Below are 23672 nucleotides of genomic sequence, written 5' to 3' on the forward strand. Positions count from 1 at the left end.
TCACAATAGATACCCAAAATACAAGGTTTATCATGATAGACATCAAAAATGCAAGTAAAATTTGTATTATTGCATCCATTACAACAACTGAAAGAAGCAGAATAAAATAATCCTCACAAATTAAAAAATCCTCACCGTTAAAAATCCTGTTGGATACATTGGTGATGAAAACAGAAGTCAATTTCACTAGCATAATTAATAAATAAATGGTTTGAAATTCAGGTCATTATTTAAAGATTAAATAGGGGCCAAAGAGAAACATCTTTATTCATAGATACTGACACTGAATATATAAAAATAATGTACCAGCATAATGGCAGTAAATTCTCAGGGTATTTTGAAAAGGCTCCTTCCTCTTTCCTTTTTGACATACAAAATATGAAGTCTTTAAAATATTGTAGATTTTGAGACAATAGTAAAGATTATGGGTGCAGTATAATTTGTCCTAAGTGCACTGTTAGCAACCTGCCAGATTACAAGATGTCCCATATAAAAAAATTGCTAAATATATATATAGTCTAGCCACAATTATTTCTTCTACTGCATCTGAGAAATTTCCCAGAAGAGGTAATTTGTTAGCACTGTTCTCTCCTATCAGATTTGGGGAAAGACAACAGTCAGAAACCTGGAGGCCATTATTTGATCCCCAAGTATTTTGGGGGGCTCTGATATGTGCAAAGCAGGTAGGACAGATGAATTTTCAAGAGCACAGAAAAGAGAGACACAAAGAAATCAGGTGACTTATCACAGAGTCAAGAACAGGCTTATACACCACTCACTGGATCGCTGCAAGATCAGTGTGTGTCCTGCTAGCTGTATTTGGTAGCTCCAAAAAAAACTAAACAGCTATTGATAAAAGTTATAAATACTACACCAGCAATGATGTATTAAGCAGTTATCTGTTTAAGAACCTACTAGTAAATGCAGCAGGAAAGACAGACATTTATGAAGTGTCAGCTGATGACTGCATGGGATTCCCAGACTCACCAGTGAAAAACACAGTAACCTACTGTGGCACAACATGCATCTGTTAACATTTAAAAAAAATTGCTAACAACTTATTGTGTCAGAGCTCCACAACTCACAGCAAACAACTGCCACCCTGTTGGAACAACACACAGGTTAGGGAAGTATAAAAACAATCTCAAAGGGGAACACGTAATGAAATCTGAGGCCCCTGAAACTCTTGCGAGTTGCCTGAAGATCATCATCGAGTCATGAAAACTTAGCAGCTATTTGCTGAATTCCTCACTCTTCTCTATCCTTGCACTTTTCATTACACTGTAAGGCATCAAGAACATCTTTATACCTTAGAAATGCATGCACTGATGTCATCCTCTTCACCTGAGTACTTCAGTGGCAAATTTGGCATTCTTTCCTGCATAAAGCTCTCAGATTTTTCCGATTTTAAAAACTGTACATATGGCTTAAACAACGATCAGGAGCTGCTTTTATAATTGATAAAAGCATTTATTCCTTAAAAGCACTGATAAATTTATTTCATTTCAAACTGTGAAGATATTGATTTTCCAAGACTGAATTTCAATGTTAGATTGTCATGAGGAAAGCTAATGATAGCTGCAAAAAAAAAAATTTCAATTTAGAATTTTTTAGTTACATAAGTTTTTAAATATAGCCCACCAGGAAGGGGGCCTATAAACTCAATCACAGCTTCAGTTTTAACTTTCAGAGAGATCGTCCTTGAGAATTTTATTGTTTGTCTGTGCTTATAAAATGATTAGCCATTAATTTTTGCAATTAACTGGTGGAAAAAAAAAAATCTCATCTTCAATGACCCTTCAGCACTTTTTGAAATATTTTTAACTGTCTACATTCGCATGCTTTATAAATGCTTACATGTCTCAAATTCTCTTAAGTTAGACTTATTTTGAGCTTGTAATGCTGATTTGTTTCTTTCCTCCAAGTAGCTATCCCAAACCAAATAAGCACATGAGAAAAACAAAACAAAACAAAACTGTTGTACAGGTAACTACCATCAGCACCTAAACCTACAGAAAAGGGCAAGAAGAAGTTTTCAATGTACTGTTGCTGACATGAAATCTTCAAAGACCTTCAGAAAGTTCAGTTAATGAACTTTCAGTTAATAACCTCAGTGAGGTTACTTTAAAACTTGGTAACACACAAACGGAAAACACTATTCCTGCTATATATTTTACACCTGTAGTCAGTTCAGGTATTACCAACATTAGAAATTTTGGCAACCTGGAAGGATTATTAAAGTCGTCATAAAAGCAAAAATTAAGTTTGGAAAAGTTAGTTGAACGTGAAATACAAGTTTACTGATTTTGAATATGATATTGAATATTTTTCTATAAATTTTCCTCAGAGGTGCATTACATCGCCATTGTATGCGTAAACACACAAATTCACATGAGGATATTCCAATGTAACTGCTTAAGAATAAGATATATTTTTTGTAACTTTGCTTGACATTGCATATTCGCATTTCCAATACCATGCATATACGCAAACCAAATTACAATTTTATTAAGATACATTGGGGTTTTGTTACTGCTTTTATTGGCATTTACTGTTGAGAGTGTTATAGATTGTGTAATTGGCAATTTCTTTCCATATAAATGAAACTTAAGTTTTTACTTAATGTATTTTGGGAAAATGTTAATTTCTAAGTGTTGTCTATGTATTTGGCTTCAAGATGACTATGTAAACAAATCCTTAGTCTATTATGCTCAGAAAGCATTACCACATCTATGTTAACTAGCATACTGATCTGTCTGGACATCAGCAAAAGATAATATTCATAGAAGAGAGATGAAGTGAAGATCTCCATTTGACAGATTTGTGCCTTCCAGCTTGAGTCTATCATCCTTCCCACACAGAGACATGCTAAGTTATATATTACTGTTTCATGACAGCTAGTGTGAAAATCAGAGCCTTGAATGCAAAAAGATACACCAACTTGTCCCTCACCCTAACTCACTGAACTTACCATGCCTGGAAGCAAGACTTTCTCCTTCAGTCTTCACTCAATCCCCCAAAGGGATGTCAGGATAATGGAACCTGACAGTTTTACAGAAATAATGCCATAAACCACCCTAAAGGAGCCTTGTATCAACCAACAAGAAGCAATTACCTTGACTCACTACCACCAGTTGTAGTGGAGTTTTATCTACTTAGAGATCTAATTCACAGCTGTAAGAACGCAAATCAGTATTTTCTCCTTCAAAAATAAGACACAGTGACTTTTTCAAAACAATGTTCATAGATGGCTACTTATCTGTCCAGATCTCTGCAACAAATTACTACTGAGCAATATTTTTATTCTACTACAAAACCTTCTCATTAGGACTATATACTTCAATATTTCATATAGTAAGAAAAATGGACAAACAGGAGGGGGGGCTTTGTAAGAAGGTGGATGTTGAACTATTATCACAAAATAATGAAAATGATGCAAAGATGATGTAGAGAGATTTTGAGGTAAGGAAGCTGTGTAAAGAGAAGAACTGTTTGTTTTTTTTGGTTTTTTTTTTAATTTCTTATGCTCCTGAAGTTAGGTAATTGGAAAACAGTAAGACACAAATATATTTCGCTAGAGGTCCAAGGAACAAGTGTAAGCAGTAACAATTGTAGCTACAAATATTTATAATTTATCTCCCAGTCCACCAAGTTCTCCTGCAATTATTAATAGAAAATAAGATCAAAAGGAAGTTATTTGTCCTTTTCATATATTTGCAGAGCAGCTTTTCAAAATCTCAAAGTTTTCAGAATTTCATCTCATAAGCATCCCTGAAGGTTCTGTATCTCATTTTATAGCTTATTTCAGCTCATGTCACATTATCCATGATCCCAAAACTACCTGACCTAGACAAGAGAAATGGTGGTAAGGAGCCAATTACTTTTCACCTAAACTAAAAACTGTCTATTCCGTTCATTTAACTATTCCTCAGTACTTCAACAGATCTTTCATATCATAACGAAACTGGTAACAAGAAAATTCTGCGCAACTGTGATACTAGGATTTATTTAACATTAAGAACTTTTACAAGATTTTTTTCCCCTCTCTTCTCCCAAGAGCAACATAAGGGGTTATATAATATAATATAATGCTATATATATCTTGTCCTAAGTCACTTAAAGCATTTATCAAATACTTGCTGTGTACACCTAAATCTTCATCGGATAGGCTCACTACAGGTTTCTTTTATGGGAAAGTACTGGGGTAAAAGTTGTGCAGGGTAAGTTAGGTTGGCACACATGTAAAAACAAGACAGAAATTGCAGGGGAGGGGATTGTTGCATAAAACAAGTTCAGAAATAAAGCTATTTCAGGCCTCATCATACCTATCAGACAACGGCCTGAGTGAAAGGAAAACCATTCACTTATGAAAATACATTTACTTTTCAGGAACTGATTTCTAAGGGAAAGGACACTTACTTATCAAGTTAACTTTAAAACTGTTGTGTCAAAATTATTACTTTACCTGAAACTAACTGATCTCAGGTTTCTGGAACAAAAAGGCTCTTTACCCAACAAGACCTTTACAGAGTCAGCATCTGAAACTCTACATAAAGTTTCTAAGGACAACATTAAGTAAACCACATAATTGGTGGGAAGTGTTAAAATATTTGTGAATAGTTTTAGACTCTACGAGGCTGAATCTTTCAAACAATTGAGCCTTTTTATTTACAATTAAAAACTTACCTACAGCTGAAGACAAACTTTCAAATCTAGCCCTGTTGTGCGCCACATTACTACTTTATGAGTAGAATAAAAGAAACAGAACAAAAAAAATTCCTGAATTACTTGGAAGGTAGGTGCATCAAGATTTAACAGAAATATGCATTGGCACTTCAATGGCTACAAACGTTTATTCAAGGAAATAAGGCAAGTTTTACAAACAACATCTATTTGTGAAGTTGGCCATCTCAACAAGTCATATTTGTAAATCTTCAAGGGATTGCTGAAATTCTTGTCACTTCAGGTGGTAATTATCCACATCTCAGTGGAAAGGACAAGGAGGGAACGCCCAAGTGAAAAAACTGAAGCTATGTTATAACATTAAGCCAATACACTGATCTTCTAACAGTAACAGAGAAAGGGAAAGATGTTTCAGTTCTGACCTATTCCCCACTGCCACAGTGGACTTCGGAGAAAAAGGAAAAAAAAAAAAGTGTACTCAGCACCATCAAAAGAGCTTGTCTGTCCTAGAAAACCTCTCTCTTTAAAGGGCACCTAAAAGTTACCTTAGGAAGACAACATGTCCAATTCTCCATATTTATTAAATTACGGGCACTAGAGAATGACCTTAGAGGTTGACTGCAGTGCGACTCCAGAGCAAAAAAAAAAAATCCCTAAATCTATTTTTGACCTCCCTAAATCCATTACCTTCCCCATCTATACTAGCACATAAAATGGAAAGAAAACACAGTGCTGTTCCGGAAATATATGAAGAATAATCCATATGAGTTATTACAATGAAGATGGAATGTGACCCGTCCTGCAAAGTTATGCTGAATGAAATCCCTATGCTAATTCAATTAAGGGACTGTGAAGTACGAAAAACAAGCCACCCTTCCATCCGAGCAGAAACTCAAAATCCTAGTATAAGTCACATGTCAGTGAGATGAGAAAAAAAAACCACAAATAAACAAACAAAAAAAGCAACACTGAAAAACTTTAACATGCATCTTCTTTTCACCTTGTATATAAAAGCACTGTCAAAACCCATTATTTCTCAGTTTTAGATTGAAATACTTAAGTACTGTGGTTGCCTGGAACATCAATATGCATGCAATTATTTATTTTTTTTTAGTGTCAGTTAATCTTGAAATATCACTGACCAATTAGCCTTTCTCCAACGACAAGAAAGAAATACTGAAAAGTTATTGTCATTGTCTTATCAGGAAGTCAAGAAATTTCCTACCTGAATCATGTCTTTTCCTGAGTATATATAAGTCTGTAAAATGAAAATTCTTGGGATCTTGAATAGCCACCTTTTACAATTCAGCCATATGCCCCTTATACAATTACTACAAAGAGTTGCTAATAAAAAAAAAAGAAATCAGAAAGTGCAAAGAAACTTTCCTACTAGTGAGCTACCATACATTTACAAAGGATTTTTGTTAACTGGAGAGTAATGAAGTTGGAATTTACCTAATCTTATTAGTGTCTAACTGCAATATTCAGTAAAACCTGACAATAAGCGTTTTTGCATTTGTAGAAAAAGCTCTATCTTGGCAGTTTTTTCACAAAAGGCAGGTGTTGCTAACAACCACCCCAGGCATCCTGTTTTCTATGACCTATTTAAAGGGCATATATACCACTTCATTGTCCTCTCACGCTGCTGAAGCCTACACAGAAGAATCATCCACATTAATTTCAGTATGATTAGCTGTGGGATGCTCCCTCATTCAAGCATCATTTAAGAGTAAGTGAGGGTAGCTGCTGCAGCTTCCAGTTAAAGGAATGAAAGCATAAAAGCAGCACAGAAATGAAAGGTTCAAGCAGCTGATGCTTGGGACAGTGAAGATGATCTAGTGAACACCTGTGTTAAGAAAATGCATGTCTGTGTCACAGTGCACTGAGTATGCAGGGATGTTAACCATGCTTTCTTCCTTTCTCTCTATGTACTAAACCATTCAGTATTGGTGCAACATTAAAACACAAACAGGTCATAGAAAAGTTTTGTTTGTCATTCTCCACTGTTAGTGTTTTTGACTATCAAATTTGTATCACTGCTTACGATATGATTACCAACAATGGATTTCTTTAATCTGACTTTCTGGTTCTCATTTAACTATAAATCTAGTCTCACTCTACAATTTTCAGTTAAGTACCTTCCTAGCTTTCATTTTACATAAAACACATCTCTTTCCATTCTTGATTTTCAGAAACAGTGACATTAGTTACTCAATTCAGAACTACGGTGAGGCTCAGAAATAAGCTAGTCACAAGAGCGTGCTTGAAATATGATGATTTGTGATCTCCATTGGTCATAGAATTGATAAACTGTATCAGAAAGAATGGGAAAATTTCTATTAAAAGACTTCACAAGAAGTGATCTACAGTAGCAAGAGGTAACTCTCCTCATCAGAAGCAAGACTGACGTGTTGTGAGACTGAGTAACAATCTATTTTGTCAGATTACAGAGGTATGAACTGACAGCTACAAAAAAGATTATTATATTATTCTAGAAGAAATGCACCAGCTGTTTCTGATAAGTAAATACAGGAAAATTACTGTAATAGGTAAGAGTAATGGAACTATAACAATAACAGCAATCTAATTTCCCCCCAGACTGCAACAGATTAAAGCAACAGTGTATTAGCACACAGGATTAGCTCACAGATGAAAATGCTCTGCTCCCGTAAAAGCAGAATTACGCATTCACTCCAGTCCACTGTTAATGGTATTGTTGCACCTATGCAACATCTAGTGTATATGGTATACCTAGTTGACAAGAAATGCTAAGCAATCAATAAAAAGAATTTAAGACGTGCACTTATATGAATCCCTTTGGAAGTATGCATGTGACTCTCCATTACAGTGCTCTGAGCTAGAATTCTATTCAAAACCTGCTCTGAAACAGCTCCCCTTTTTAACATCTAAGAGAAGAAATGCTTCACACTAAAATCTTCATAGTCAAAGCAGAGGCCTGTGACATCCGTGAAGTCTAAGAATATTAATCAGGTTACACTAAATATTAGATTGCCTTGAATTCAAATACAAAAGTACTGAGTACATTTGTGTACTCACTCACTCAATGTACTGACATTTGTATTTGGCTGGGACAACCCTCATTATCAATACAGGCTGGGGGGCGTTGTGATAGAGAGCAGCCCTACAGAAAAGGACTTGGGGATACTCATCAATGAAAAGCTGGACATGAGCTTGCAGCCCAGAAGGCCAATCACATCCTGTGCTGCATCAAAAGAAATGTGGCCAGCAGATCCAGAGAGGTGATTCTCCCTCTCTACTCTGCTCTGGTGAGACCCCACCTGGAGTACTGTGTGCTGAGGGCTCCAGAGCTGGACAAGAAGGACATGGACCTGTTGGAGTGGGTCCAGAGGAGGGCCACAAAGATGATCCGAGGGCTGGAGTACCTCTCCTACAAAGACAGGCTGAGAGAGTTGGGGTTGTTCAGCCTGGAGAAGAGAAGGCTCTGGGGAGACCTTATAGCGGCCTTCCAGTCCCTGAAGGGGGCCTATAAGAAAGCTGGGGAGGGGCTGTTTGCAAAGGTATGTAGTGATAGGATGAGGGGCAATGGTTCTAAACTAGAGCAGGGTAGGTTTAGATTAGACATTTAGATGAGACATTAGAAAGAAGTTCTTTACACTGAGGGTGGTGAGGCACTGGAACAGGTTGCCCACAGAGGTGGTGGAGGCCCCATCCCTGGAGACATTCAAGGCCAGGCTTGATGAGGCTCTGAGCAACCTGATCTAGTTGAAGATGTCCCTGCTTACTGCAGGGGGGTTGGACTAGATGGCCTTTAGAGATCCCTTCCAACCCAACACATTTTATGGTTCTATGAAATAGTGTAATCAACAACAGCATGTAAGTATTTTTAACAGTGTGGTGGTATTGCCAGATACAATGTACTTTTTACACCAGTACAGAAGTAAGGTGAATGTCCTGATGAGGTGAACAAAAACCTGTGGCCTACCAGGGTTAAACCCCAACAGCAGTGTTTGTAGATTCGTCCTATATCAGAAATCAGTGACTATTAACATTTCAATTTAAAATTTGCTCTTGCATCCTGCTGGTTTTACATACTACTCCTGTTTATGAATGCCCATCTCTCTTTTTCCCTATCATTCCCAGTTTATACTTTAAGTAGTTATCTCAACTGAGACAAAATCCTTGCTTTTCCATCTGGACATTTTTTTCTCTGAACTACTTCCCTATCTGCCTTACTGTCCCTTCTACCACCTCCTACTATCAGTATTATGACATCTTTCTGCCTAATCTAGACTGGGAGCTATTTCTCATTCTAAATGCTTTTTCATTTATTTTTAAATCATATCTAATTAGATCCTTCCTCCCTAGACTTGTTCATAGTAAACACTGATAACAATTTGCCATTTGAACCCTTAATGTCATCCTATCCATGATCAGTTTTGGGCATCTCAGCAGAGAAACACGATCTTTTATAATGATATGCACAATTTATTTGTGTTAACAGCAAGATGTCTTGCATGACTGTTTCCTGGAAACCCTTTTTCTAGGGGAGGTGTGGGGGAAACAACTTCATGTAATGTTAAAGCAACACTACTTTTAAATAATTCAATATTTGTAAACTTCTATCAGAGCAACTCTTGGTCAATTACTAGTGCTATTGCACTAGCTGTTGCAACTCATTTTCTAAACAAGTAAACAATAAATACAATTCAAAAGCTATCCAAAAGACAAGTTTGGATCTTCCTTTAAAAAAGTAAAAATAAAAACAATGCTTTCCTTAGAATGTCTCTTAGAACTTATCCTCCACATACTTCTAAGTGTTACAAGAAGAATGCAGAGGTTACCTAAAATTGTTGTCTATTTACAGTTCATACATTTCAGACACTAGTTGAATCACAAACATCTTGAAAGTTTTGAAGTTGCAGTACCATGAATCACTTACATATAAAGAAGTTATTTTCTGTTAAGGTACATTTTGAGAAAATGCAGGCAGGCAAAAAAAAAGTACCTGAATGCTAATTTCTGCGCTAATTAAAGTGCTCTATTGTATTAAAGAAGTCAAATCCTGTGTCATGAAACTTCCAAGAAATGCTGAAGCCAAAACACAATAACTTTTTTTATGATATTTTGTTTTCTTCTGTTTTAAAAGGATTTTTAGAAAGAGGTAGGAGATTAAAGAAACATTGAAGTCTGTCATAGATTTAAAAGACTTTATCATTAATTATTTCCTTTGCAAAAGAAACTGAGTATAACAATTACATGGAAACTTTTCCCCCATACTTTGAAAGGGGCAGTAAGCTAAGTGTAACAAAGTGAGGAAATAGTCTAACACATGAATGTTACCTTCCCAAATCAGATACAGAGTTGCTGAAACCGTGTTAAAAACTTATAAGGCATTCATCTGAATTTGTAGTGAGAAGTTGATTCTTTTTTAGAATAAAAATCTAACCAGTCTAATCAATCTTCTCCCAAAATAAGCCTGGCTTCACACAGAAAATAAGCACATTTTAGCTAAACTTTTTAAAAAAGTGAAACGTAACTGAAGAACTTTCTCTTCATTGCACAGCTTGTCAATTTGCTATTACTGTCTTTAAAATAATAAAGCAACACATTTCGTTGCTGCCGCACGTGTACTAAAGCATCAGTCTTTGTGCTTCTACAAAGTGACTTGCATATCTTATCATCTTCCACTCCTTTGCCATCCTCCAAACATGCTGCCCTGCCCATCATCTTCATTTCTGGTGCTTCCCAAAATTCCCCACAACACTGTCATTTTAGCCCTGCTAGACCCATCATGTTCAGAAGGTAAGACATTTTCACATACTGCCATTTCCACACTTTTCTGTATGCTGGTTATAAAAGGAAGGAAAAGGTCAACATGCATCAGAAGCCAGAATACATTAGTATCTTCAAAGCATACCCCAAAAAACAGCATAGGGTAACACATGAGAAGAGCGTTTTAGGAGAAAAGGCAAGTAACATCATCCTTGTGTGCCTGCTACCCTCCCTCCTAGTATTTCAGCGTTACCCAAGAAAGAATTCTCAGGCACCACCACTCTTCCCATCCTTTTTCATCTCCCTATCCTTACCCAGTGACAGATGGATTTTTATATATACTACATTCCCTGCCTGCTCACCAGAATCCTGCATTTCTACTATTTTTTCCTCCCTCTTCTTATACGATCACTTTTGGTATTAACATTGTAAAAACTCCCAATGGAATAACATCTGGGCATTACTATTCCAAACGGTGTCTGGCTGTCATAAACCGCATCTTGTTTTTACAGATACTTTCCAAGGTATGAGAAATTGCTGGCTTATTTAAAGACAGTGGATCCATAACTCAAGAAGTATTTCTCTTGCATGCCTGACCAACAGGCATGCAAGAGAAAAATGCAATTAATTCATTCAAGAGGCCTGTCTATAGGGCTGTGATTTTACCAATTATTTTGGTTGCAGGACGTACACCACAAGAATTCAGAACTTTCAGTCCGTACCAGTGTATGTTCATCCACATCACTTTTCTGTCCCTTATGTGGCAAAAGAAGGTATTCAGAGACACCTGAATAAACATGTCATTGGCTTTCTTTTTTTTTCCCCCCCCTACTTTAAAAAAAAATTAAAATTGGTATTTGAAGTTATTTGCACATCTCTCGGTGAAACTTGGCTCTGTGTCAGACTATCTCATCTCACGTTAGATCTTTAGACAAGGCCTTACGCCCTGTACTACTTTTGGTACAGAGCTGTAGCTGGTATTTTAGATGAGCTCCCACTTCTGTGATACAAATATGCTATCATTCTGCTGATCTGTTACATTATGTTTCTGAACACTGAATCCAAAAATAAACTCACAAAACAAGCCTGCTATTGTGGTGATCTGAACTGTTGCTCACTCAAACCCAGGGACTCCTGAATTTGCTGTTTCCTATTTTTGTTCTTTTCCTAGAATAACAGCACATTTCTCTCGGATATATTAACTAACATTTCAACATTTCTCTATTCTATTTTGCCACATTTTGTCTGTAGCCCTGGATTTTTTATTATTTTCCAGTCCCACTGTTATTTATTTAATACACTGTTATTCATTCCCCAGATTCTCATTTAAAATGCCAAATAAAAGACTGCATCTTACTAGATGCTTCTGTTTAGCTACCTAAATAAAACAAACTACACATGTAGAACTGTCTGCTCTCAGTATAACCTAGGAATTTAAGTTTTAAAGAGCTTACTACAAACTTTGTAGTAAGTTCTTGAAAATTTTTATATTCCCAGGCTACACTGAGATATGATGGGTTTGATATTTTATTATTTTTTTTTTAGGCAGCTAATCAGAAGTGTCCAGTGGGATGCAGTTTTCTGAAAGAGATTTTGATGTCTTTGTTCCTAGTTAGTACCCACACCACCAGCCACAACTACTTCGGGTTGTAAGCAACTTAAAAGAGTTAAAATAAGGCAGTGCTTTATTTTTGTTAAGTTGCTAGTAAGTACTGATATCAGTGAATATTAGCTATCAGGTCAATCAAGTCTCGCCTATATAGTCTATATTCTTCCAGTCAGTAATGAGGATGTCAGATTGGCTGCTGAGATTTTCAGCTTACCACATAAAAACCCAATAGGTTTAGGATAAGTTCCTTTCTTGTTCTAAACTCTCTACTTAAGTAAAGTGAAATGAAAGTAATCCTTTATTTAGCAATCACATTCTTACACACCACATGTTTACACGTTATTCTTTTGTTCCCTAATTTCAGTTCTACCATTTCCTAGAAAAGGTAAAAGCAGCAAAAATATGAAATATCTACTCTTAAAAGGCCCCTGGCACTGCTATCCTTGTATTCATGCGTATCTTGGACTTTCTCCTGCCCAGACATTATGCCCACCCAAACATTACAGAGCTGCTTTGACAAATGAACTCTTTTTCATTCTGGAATAGCTCATCAGTATAGAGATAAGCATCTCATCACATCACATCAGCTTCTGGGCTAAGTTCTACTGCCCAAATCTAGCAGTCATGCAAGAGGGAGACATAAACCCAATGCAAAATATTGTTGCGCTTGGCACTGTCATGTTGGTGGCACTAAGAACACACCTTTAATGGTCCAAGATGACTGTTAGCCAAAGCATACAAATACTCTGAATGCTGGTGGAGAGCTGATGAAGACATGCATGTTTCATCATACTATTACACAGATACACATACATAAACAGCTTTCCACTAAGTGAAGATATGATACACTAGAATGCACTCACAGGTATAGATTAACATTTCCAGACAGGTATCTGCAGTGTACCACTAGTGCCGTACGTAGCTTCATATTTCTAATGGGTTGATGAGGACTGGCAACATTTGTGGGAAAACAGTAACACAGACAGTAACATAATAGTAAGAAACTCACCTTAAGGAGTTCATAATGTTGAATACCATTCACACCAATGTCTGGATCAATGGCAGATGGGACAGAATAGCGAGAATTAATTGCTGTGTTTTCAGGGATAGAGATGTTAATAACTGTTGAGGGGAAGAGCGGGGCATTGTCATTTATATCCTCTATTAGGAATCTGATCTTGACCAGTCTGAAAACTTCATCGGGCAAAACAGCAACCTCCACCTCATAAAAGCAGCGATTCTCACTAAAGATGCCAGAGCACAGCTTCTCTCGGTCTATGCGGTTTGCAGTTGTGAATATCTCACCAGTGTTCTCCTCCACTCGTACTAACGGTACATCACCAGTCTTATACACAAGCTTGAACTGTAGTGGTGATGAAAGGGGCACATCCGGGTGGAGCGTTAGGTTCAGATCCTTGAGCAAATTGCCAATGAGGACATTTTCAGGCAGTTCTTCCCGCACGGTGTAATTCTTCTCCTGTGCGCCAGATTGATATACAATACAGGCTAATAAGACTGCCAAGAGGTAGGTTCCAGACAGCAAGTCCATCTCCAGAATGACTAATGAGTATTCGTGTAGAACACCAAGAGTAGCTGGAAAAAGGTAAAGAGAGAAAGAAAAATTCTTTAAAATTTACAGAATATTGTGTTCTTAAAAGTGAGAGAGATATTAAAGGAGTACCTTTCCTATAGCAAATAACCTGAACTGTTTGAAAACCCTATTAGGAAAGTGATATTTGACTTAACAATAAAATGTATAAAATTTCTTGTACAATTTTTCACTTAAAACTGTTTACTAAACACTAAGGTAAGAATCTTACAACTAGATTAGAGTGAATCAACAAATAAATACAAAAATCCCTACTTCCAGCACGAGATTTTCCTTTGCTCCTTAAGAAAATCTCTTCCTTTGAGCCCTCTGCCACATTGTCCCCATTTTTTTGTTTACAAAGAAAAAAGTAGGCAAGAAGTTTGCAAGCAACCATCTGCCAAGAACCACATCTTTTCATACCTCTTGCTCAGAGACAGGAAACCAACAACACTTGTCTTAATCCCCCCTTAAGTTTTGCACTGACAAAATTATACACTATTTGTTAACAGCAAAGACATCTGGCTATCTTTAATACAGGAACTTAAACTGGCAAGAAAATGTTATCACTGAATCACAGAATGGTAGGGGTTGGAAGGGACCACTGGAGAATGTCTAATCCAACCTCCCCTGCCAAAGCAGGTTCACCTAGCAGGTTGCGTCCAGGTAGCCTTTTGAATATCTCCAGAGGAGACTCCACAACCTCGCTGGGTAACCTGTTCCAGTGCTGTGTCACCCTCAAAGCAAAGTTTTTCCTCATGTTGAGATGGAACTTCCTGTGTTCCAGTGTGTGTCTGTTCCCGCTTGTCCTGTCACCAGGCTCAACTGAAAAGAGTCCATCCCCACCCTCCTGACACCCACCCTTTAGATCTTTATAAGCATTGATAAGATCCCCTCTCAGTCTTTTCCAGGCTAAAGAGACCAGGTCTCTCAGCCTTTTCTCAAAAAAAGGTACTCCATTCCCTTGATCATCCTTGTAGCCCTCCACTGGACTCTCTCCAGTAGTTCCTTGTCTTTCTTGAACTGGGTAGCCCAGAACTGGACACAATACTCCAGATGTGGCCTCACCAGAGCAGAGGAGATGGGGAGGATGACCTCCCTTGACCTGCTGACCCCTTTATAACACGCCCCAGGATACCACTGGCCTTCTTGACTACAAGGGCACATTGCTGGCTCACAGGCAACTTGTCCACTACAACTCCCAGGTCCTTCTCCACAGAGCTGCTTTCCAGCAGGTCAACCCCCTAACCCGTACTGGTGCATGGGGTTATTCCTCACGAGGTGTGATGTCTATTATCTAGATGGAGTCTGGTGAACTCCAGCCAACAATGGATGGAAAGTCATTTAACACAGGGACAGTAATAGAGCAGTCCCTTTTTTTTTTTTTTTTTTTTTTAAGATTAAAAGATCTGATTTGATCTTTGGAAGTAAACATAAATACTAGTACTCAATGCACTGAAACTTGGGTTATGTGTCTAAGAAGCAGTGCACAAATTCCAACACAGAAGGAAAACAGCAAAACATCAAAAGTTTTTGATGTAGAACTAAAGCTAAAAGATTTTTCCTGGTAACAAGGGTTAATCCGTAATTCTCTTAATTCCCAAACTGCCCACCATATTGCCAGATAATCTTTCCATTTGGATACTTGTCATTAGTTTCTAAGATACTTGAGATTTCTTTTGCTTTCCTTGATTTTAGGGGAAAAAAAAAAAGAAAAGAAAAAGAAAAAAAAATAGGCTATGCAGCAATATATTCCTGTCTGGTACATGACAACATTTAATACACCTCCTGGAGAATGAACCATAAGAGATTTCATGTAATTTTAAATCTGGTGACGTCTGCTCATATATAAGCTAAGTACTCTGAGATACCAATACCTTTAAAGTGACACACAGATTTAATGTGGGCTGAAGAAAGGAAAGTTTTGTAGTTTTCAACCTAGTTTCTGAATAACGATATATTCTCATCTCAAGACTGTTAACAACCTCAAGAAAGACAGAAATAGAATGGGATGACTTATAGGTACATACAGATATCTACATACCTAGTCTTCAGCTGAGAACTTTTAGAAAAAAAAACAGACTATTGAACTCCATGTATAGAATATGCTGCTTTGCCTAATCTTTACATAATTCTGCACTTCCAGAATTTAGGATAATCTAGGATAGCATTTCTACAAGGTAGATGTTCAAGAGTTCCATTTAAAATGATTTTTTTAATTAATGAAGTTTTAGCTCCTACCAACTTAGCATCTGTTTCAAATATACCTGTACTAACTCATCTACATTCTTTTCATTGTGCAGGTAAAAACGTAATTTTTTTCCTGCCTTTTCTGATTTTATTCTCCTTGTCATAGCATAGATTGATTTACTCCTGCAGACCAAGTTGCAGCGGTTGAAGAAATTACTCACACCAGTAATTGTCTTCACCCATTAGTTATTGCCTTTCAGAAGTAACACTTTCAGGACAATTTAAATTAAAACATTTCACTTTGCAGTGAAACAGACTAGGAACACTTAATATTACTAGTCCAATTCAACTCTGCAACCTGCTTTTGATTGGGAATAAGTAACAGATAAAGAACATTCCAACCAGATCTACAAGATGCATCTTTCCATGTCAGCATGATTTAACTGTGTCGTGGTTTAGCCTCAGATGGCAACAAAGAACCACGTGCCGCTCGCACGTGCCTTCCTAATACAGGAAGGATCGTAAGAAAAGGCAAGACTCTTGGGTGGGGACAAAGGCAGTTTAACAGAACAGCAAAGGGAACAGGCAAACAACAACAACAACACGGATAGGGGAATATACAAACGCGATTACGGAACCGCCGCTCCCCGCCGCTCGCCGACCGGCCGGACCCGGACCCGGGACGCCCCAGCCCGCTTTTAAGCAGCAACTTCCTGCCCCCTCCCCCGGCAGCTCAGGGTGGGCGTGGCTCACATGGCATGGAATACCAGGAAAAGTTAACCCTATCCCCACCGGAACCAGGACATTATCCACCCCTTATTCCATACCATCTATGCCATGCCCAGCAGGTTCCAATGAATTGCCACCACTTTCCCCTGTTATATATATATATACACACATATAATGCCCTTAGTTTATGGGTCATCCCTCCAAAGTGTCCGTTGAGTTCTTTTAATCCACGGCTTTGGGCTCCATTTGTTAGAACAGTCTCTCAGGGCAGGTGAGATGCTGGGTGGTGCTGGTCTGTTGCATGCTGTATTTTTTGGAGCTTGTGACTGGTGCACCTGGTGTGGCTCATGCACGCAGTCCGTGGGCTGAAGATGTAGATCTTGAGGAAACTGCTGGGCGCCAGCTGCTGAGATCAGTTCTTATCCCATCATCCCTGTGCCTTACTTGTAGTACAACTGATAGCAATTATAGCAATGAGGACATACAGTGACAGTGTTACTTATCAATTAACAGCACACAATCTGATTCATTGGCTATTCTCGCCCAAAATCAGATCCCCATGAGGTACACATCGGACTTCCCCATCCTGCCGCATCACCCACCAAGTGCACCCAGGTCCTTGGGCAAAAGCAATCCCACGGATGGGTTTGCCTTTGCCTGAGGCAGGACTAACCCAGACTGTCTTCCCTAGCATATTCTTCATATGCACTACAGGGACTTTATCCCCTTCTACAGTACGTGGAAGTTTTGATTGGGCAGGGCCAGCCCGATTGTTAGATCCCCTGGTGTTAAGCTACCCCCAGGTAGCTTTTGCTAAATGTGTATCCCAGTGTTTGAAAGTCCCACCACCCATTGCTCTCAGTGTAGTTTTTAACAGTCCATTGTATCGTTCTATCTTCCCAGAGGCTGGTGCGTGATAGGGGATGTGATACACCCACTCGATACCATGCTCTTTGGCCCAGGTGTCTATGAGGCTGTTTCGGAAATGAGTCCCGTTGTCCGACTCAATTCTCTCTGGGGTACCATGTCGCCACAGGACTTGCTTTTCAAGGCCCAGGATAGTGTTCCGGGCAGTGGCATGGGGCACAGGGTATGTTTCCAGCCATCCAGTGGTTGCTTCCACCATTGTGAGCACATAGCGCTTGCCTTGACGGGTTTGTGGCAGTGTGATATAATCAATCTGCCAGGCCTCCCCATATTTGTATTTCAGCCATCGCCCTCCATACCAAAGAGGCTTCAAACGCTTGGCTTGCTTGATCGCAGCGCATGTCTCACATTCATGGATGACCTGTGCAATAGTGTCCATGGTCAAGTCCACCCCTCGGTCACGAGCCCATCTATATGTCGCATCTCTCCCTTGATGGCCTGAGGAGTCATGGGCCCACCGAGCTATGAATAGTTCACCCTTACGTTGCCAGTCCAGATCCACCTGAGCCACTTCAATCCTAGCGGCCCGATCCACTTGCTGGTTGTTCTGATGTTCCTCCGTGGCCCGATTCTTCGGTACATGGGCATCTACATGGCGTACTTTCACAACCAGATTCTCTATCCGGGCAGCAATATCTTGCCATAGGTCAGCAGCCCAGATGGGTTTGCCTCTGCGCTGCCAGTTGCCCTGCTTCCACTGCTGTAACCACCCCCACAGAGCATTTGCCACCATCCATGAGTCAGTGTAGAGATAAAGTACTGGCCATTTTTCTCGCTCAGCAATGTCCAAAGCCAGCTGAATAGCCTTCACCTCTGCAAACTGTCTCGATTCACCCTGTCCCTCACTGGCTTCTGCAACCCGTCGTGTAGGACTCCACACAGCAGCCTTCCACTTTCGATGCTTTCCCACAATACGGCAGGACCCATCAGTGAACAGGGCATATTTCTTCTCATTTTCTGGCAGTTTATTATATGGTGGGGCCTCTTCTGCACGCGTCACCACCTCCTCTGGTGACATTCCAAAATCCTTGCCTTCTGGCCAGTCCATGATCACTTCCAGAATTCCTGGGCGACTGGGGTTTCCCATTCGAGTTCACTGCGTGATCAGTGCAATCCACTTACTCCATGTAGCATCGGTTGCATGATGTGTGGTGGGGACCCTTTCTTTGAACATCCAACCCAGCACCGGCAGTCGAGGTGCTAAGAGGAGCTGTGCTTCTGTACCAACTACTTCCGAAGCAGCTCGAACCCCTTCATATGCTGCCAATATCTCTTTTTCTGTTGGAGTGTAGCGGGCTTCGGATCCTCTGTATCCACGACTCCAAAACCCTAGGGGTCGACCTCGAGTCTCCCCTGGTGCTTTCTGCCAGAGGCTCCAGGTAGGGCCGTTCTCCCCGGCTGCGGTATAGAGCACATTTTTAACATCTTGTCCTGCCCGGACTGGCCCCAGGGCCACTGCATGGACTATTTCCTGTTTGATTTGTTCAAAAGCTTGTCGTTGCTCAGGACCCCATTTAAAATCATTCTTCTTCCGGGTTACTTGATACAGAGGGCTTACAATTTGACTGTAATCTGGGATATGCATTCTCCAAAACCCCACAATGCCTAAGAAAGCCTGTGTTTCCTTTTTACTAGTTGGTGGAGACATAGCTGCTATTTTGTTGATCACATCCATTGGAATCTGACGGCGTCCATCTTGCCATTTTATTCCTAAAAACTGGATCTCCTGCGCAGGTCCCTTGACCTTACTTCGCTTTATAGCAAAACCAGCGTTCAGACGGATTTGGACTATTTTACTCCCTTTCTCAAAAACTTCTTCTGCTGTGTTTCCCCATACAATGATGTCATCAATGTACTGCAGATGTTCTGGAGCTTCACCCTGTTCCAGTGCAGTCTGGATCAGTCCATGGCAAATGGTGGGGCTGTGTTTCCACCCCTGGGGCAGTCAATTCCAGGTGTATTGGACGCCCCTCCAAGTGAAAGCAAACTGTGGCCTGCACTCTGCTGCCAAAGGGATTGAGAAAAATGCATTCGCTATATCAATCGTGGCATACCACTTGGCTGCCTTGGACTCCAGTTCGTACTGGAGTTCTAGCATGTCCGGCACGGCAGCACTCAGCGGTGGCGTGACTTCATTCAGACCACGATAGTCTACAGTTAGCCTCCACTCTCCATTAGATTTTCGCACCGGCCATATGGGACTGTTAAAGGGTGAGCGAGTCTTGCTGATCACTCCTTGAACCTCTAGTTGACGAATCAGCTCATGGATGGGAATCAGAGAGTCTCGGTTAGTGCAATACTGCCGCCGATGCACCGTTGTGGTAGCAATCAGCACCTGTTGTTCTTTGACCCTCAACAACCCCACAACAGAAGAATCCTCCGAGAGACCAGGCAAGGCAGACAACTGTTTAACTTCCTCTGTCTCCAAAGCAGCTATGCCAAAGGCCCAGCGGTACCCTTTTGGGTCCTTAAAATACCCTCTCCTGAGGTAATCTATACCAAGGATGCATGGAGCCTCTGGGCCAGTCACAATGGGATGCTTTTGCCACTCATTCCCAGTTAGGCTCACTTCTGCCTCCAGTACAGTCAACTCTTGGGATCCCCCTGTCACCCCAGAAATACAAATGGGTTCTGCCCCTCTATAGCTTGATGGTATTAAAGTACACTGCGCACCCGTGTCCACTAGAGCCTTATACTCCTGTGGGTCTGATGTGCCAGGCCATCGAATCCACACCGTCCAATAAACCCGGTTGTCCCTTTCCTCCACCTGGCCGGAGGCAGGGCCCCCCTAATACTCGTCATAGTATCCATTACTCACTTCTTGCATAAATGACTTGGAAGTTCCTTCAAGAGGATCAGAAGCAAGATCAGGCCTTCTGCTTTGTCTGGGGAACGGCCCACTGGAAACTGGGGCGGCACTTTTCCTGGAGGGATCCCCTTTTGTGGTTGTCCTTCCTTGCAACTCCTGTACCCGTGTCCGCAGGATCGAAGTAGGTCGTCCATCCCACTTCCTCATGTCCTCTCCGTGGTCCCGCAGGTAGAACCACAGGGTGCCTCGTGGTGTGTACCCTCTGTACTCTCTCTCCTGAGTGGGGAAATGCCTGCTTCTAATAGCTGAGATGCTGGCCCGTGCAGGTGGGGAGTAGGACATATTCTCTTCAAGTTGCTGGACCTTCCGCGACAGTTTCTCCACAGCTGAGACAAGGGGGGAAGAGAGACTTTCTTCATATCGCCGGAGCTGGCCAGCTACCTCATCCACCGTTGGTCCCTCTTCACCTTTCCATTCCATTACTGCCAGGGAGTTGGCATATGACGATGGTGCGCTCCGTACAAACTTCCGCCACATGGGCCTTGTGCATCGCACCTCATCAGGGTCTGTGGGTAAGTCGGCATTGTCCAAGTCATAATAAATCATCTCCCGCACGGCTAATTCTCTCAGGTACTGGATACCTCTTTCCATGGTAGTCCACTTGCTTGGCTGACATACAACATCCTCACTGAAGGGGTACCTCTCCCTCACGCCTAACAGGAGTCGTTTCCAGAGGCTGAGGGCTTGGGTCTTTTTCCCAATCGCCTTGTCAATGCCGCCTTCCCTAGACAGGGATCCCAGCTGCCTGGCCTCCCTACCCTCTAATTCCAGGCTACTGGCCCCGTTATCCCAGCACCGGAGCAGCCAGGTGACAATGTGCTCGCCTGAAAGTCGGCTGAAATCTTTTCGCATATCCCGCAGCTCACTCAAGGATAGGGATCGAGTAATTATCTCTGGTTCTGCCTCTTCCTCCTGCTCTCATGATGGCCCTGGTTCATCATCATCTCTTACTAAGCGAACTGATTTCTTTGTGTACTTCTTCTTCTGTATGGGGGCAACTGATACCGGCACGGGTTGGTTCCCTGGTTCAGTGGCAGTGGTTGCTATGGGGGCTGCAGCAGCCGCAGGGGCCGCCGCTATGGGGGCTGCAGCAGCCGCAGGGGCCGCCGCTATGGGGGCTGCAGCAGCCGCAGGGGCCGCCGCTATGGGGGCTGCAGCAGCCGCAGGGGCCGCCGCTATGGGGGCTGCAGCAGCCGCAGGGGCCGCCGCTATGGGGGCTGCAGCAGCCGCAGGGGCCGCCGCTATGGGGGCTGCAGCAGCCGCAGGGGCCGCCGCTATGGGGGCTGCAGCAGCCGCAGGGGCCGCCGCTATGGGGGCTGCAGCAGCCGCAGGGGCCGCCGCTATGGGGGCTGCAGCAGCCGCAGGGGCCGCCGGTCTGGTTTCCATCTCTTCCCCTTGAGGGTGCTGCATAATTCTGAGCAGTGCCTGGTAGATACTGGCCAGGGCCCAGCACAGCGCGGTGAGTTGTGCCTCTCTAGAATAGCCACAACATTTTCCCTTCAAATATTCTACCACTTTATCAGGGTCCTGTAATTGTTCAGGGGTGAAGTCCCAGACCATTGGAGGTGAGTAGTTCTCTAGGTACCTGCCCATGCTCTCCCACATGCCATGCCACCCCTGACTATCCAGCCTCGGAGCAGATCTCCGGGTGGTAGTCTTAAATAGTCGCTTAACCCTAAACAAGACCTGGAACGTATTCAGGAGACATAGCACTAGGAACACACTAGTTTGAGTATCCCAAGGATATTCAAGATTCTCAAAAGCTGTCATACCTGACCCGAAGGAGAAAAGGGAGGCAAAAGGGCTGGGGAAACTATTAACAAATTCTGAGAGACGGTGTCCAATGTACGGACAGGACAACAAAACCACATAAACACCCCAAAATAGCCGTCTGAACAGTGATGTTATCATATCATAAACAGATATCGCACAAGACAGCAGAATGATAATCCTCATCCCTCTTCCAGACATGGTAAACAGCATCGCAGGGAGTACATAAGCCATATAGGAATTTATGTAACACAGCCATGAGAACAAACCAAGCAACATGATGACCAGTGACTACTTACCTAATAAAATAAATGCATACAAGAAAAAAAAAAAAAACCAAAACCGTTTTTTCCACGTTCTAGTTGGATTCTGTCGTTATCTCAACCCTTCAAGCCCCACGTTGGGCGCCAAAAAGGACTGTCGTGGTTTAGCCTCAGATGGCAACAAAGAACCACGTGCCGCTCGCACATGCCTTCCTAATACAGGAAGGATCGTAAGAAAAGGCAAGACTCTTGGGTTGGGACAAAGGCAGTTTAACAGAACAGCAAAGGGAACAGGCAAACAACAACAACAACACGGATAGGGGAATATACAAACGCGATTACGGAACCGCCGCTCCCCGCCGCTCGCCGACCGGCCGGACCCGGGACGCCCCAGCCCGCTTTTAAGCAGCAACTTCCTGCCCCCTCCCCCGGCAGCTCAGGGTGGGCGTGGCTCACATGGCATGGAATACCAGGAAAAGTTAACCCTATCCCCACTGGAACCAGGACAAACTGTAAAGCATTTTCTGGCTTTACGGTTATACAAAAGGAGCAACATGAAATAAAAATCCAATCCTGCGAGTCTTCGCTTATGAAAAAAGGCATTTCTCACTGGAGTAATTCAACTAACCTGAATGAGATTGCTGACATGGGTGAGAACCGGATATGCAGTTTATGTGGCGTAGTTACTGAATTACCTATGGTATTTTAGTAATTCACTGTCTTATTTGCAGTACTTTAGTAATTCAGTATGAGGCACAATACAACACTAAACAGGCATTGAGGAGTGAAGGAACAATACAGTATAAACAGCCACTTTATAAGCCCATTATAATATTAAACTCTAAATATGTAAATAAGGAAGTCATCAACAGATACTGATTATCATTAATAGTAACGCTATGGTAGCAGCACGAGTTTCATGAAAGAACAGCGGTGATATTGTACAAGTATATTAGTTTGACTATTATGATTTTATTTATTAACTTTTATTTCTGTAAATACATCTCTAGCAACTGTCACTGCACTAAAGTAATTGCCCGTGTACATTCAACCTGTAGAAAGCTCTTATTTCTGGAAAGTACATTTTTGTATGCATTATTATTAAAATCAATACATTTACATTGTTACCATGCAAAACAGCAGTAAAAAGGTATGAATTACAACAAAGAGTTTATATGTGTTTGCCTCAAAACAAAATTTCAAAATGGTTGCATGTTCCATGTATACTGGAAAGCACTATTCTGCCACCTTTTCTTCTCTAAGAGAAGTTAAACTGAAAAATAATAAAAC

General features: G+C 41.2%; 1 protein-coding gene across 6 annotated transcripts in view; it reads right to left on the reverse strand.

Annotated features, from left to right (window-relative positions):
* Positions 1 to 23672, reverse strand: part of PCDH11X (protocadherin 11 X-linked) — a 520173-nt gene that overhangs the window by 445199 nt on the left and 51302 nt on the right. For all 6 annotated transcript variants that reach the window (XM_074602025.1, XM_074602026.1, XM_074602024.1 and 3 more), the window contains one exon: positions 13056 to 13639. In XM_074602025.1, coding sequence (XP_074458126.1) covers positions 13056 to 13595 — 540 coding nt within the window. In that variant the 5' untranslated portion in view covers positions 13596 to 13639. The remainder of the gene's footprint in view (positions 1 to 13055; positions 13640 to 23672) is intronic.

Source organism: Larus michahellis, chromosome 9, assembly GCF_964199755.1.
Source record: "Larus michahellis chromosome 9, bLarMic1.1, whole genome shotgun sequence".
In the NCBI taxonomy this organism is placed as follows: Eukaryota; Metazoa; Chordata; class Aves; order Charadriiformes; family Laridae; genus Larus; species Larus michahellis.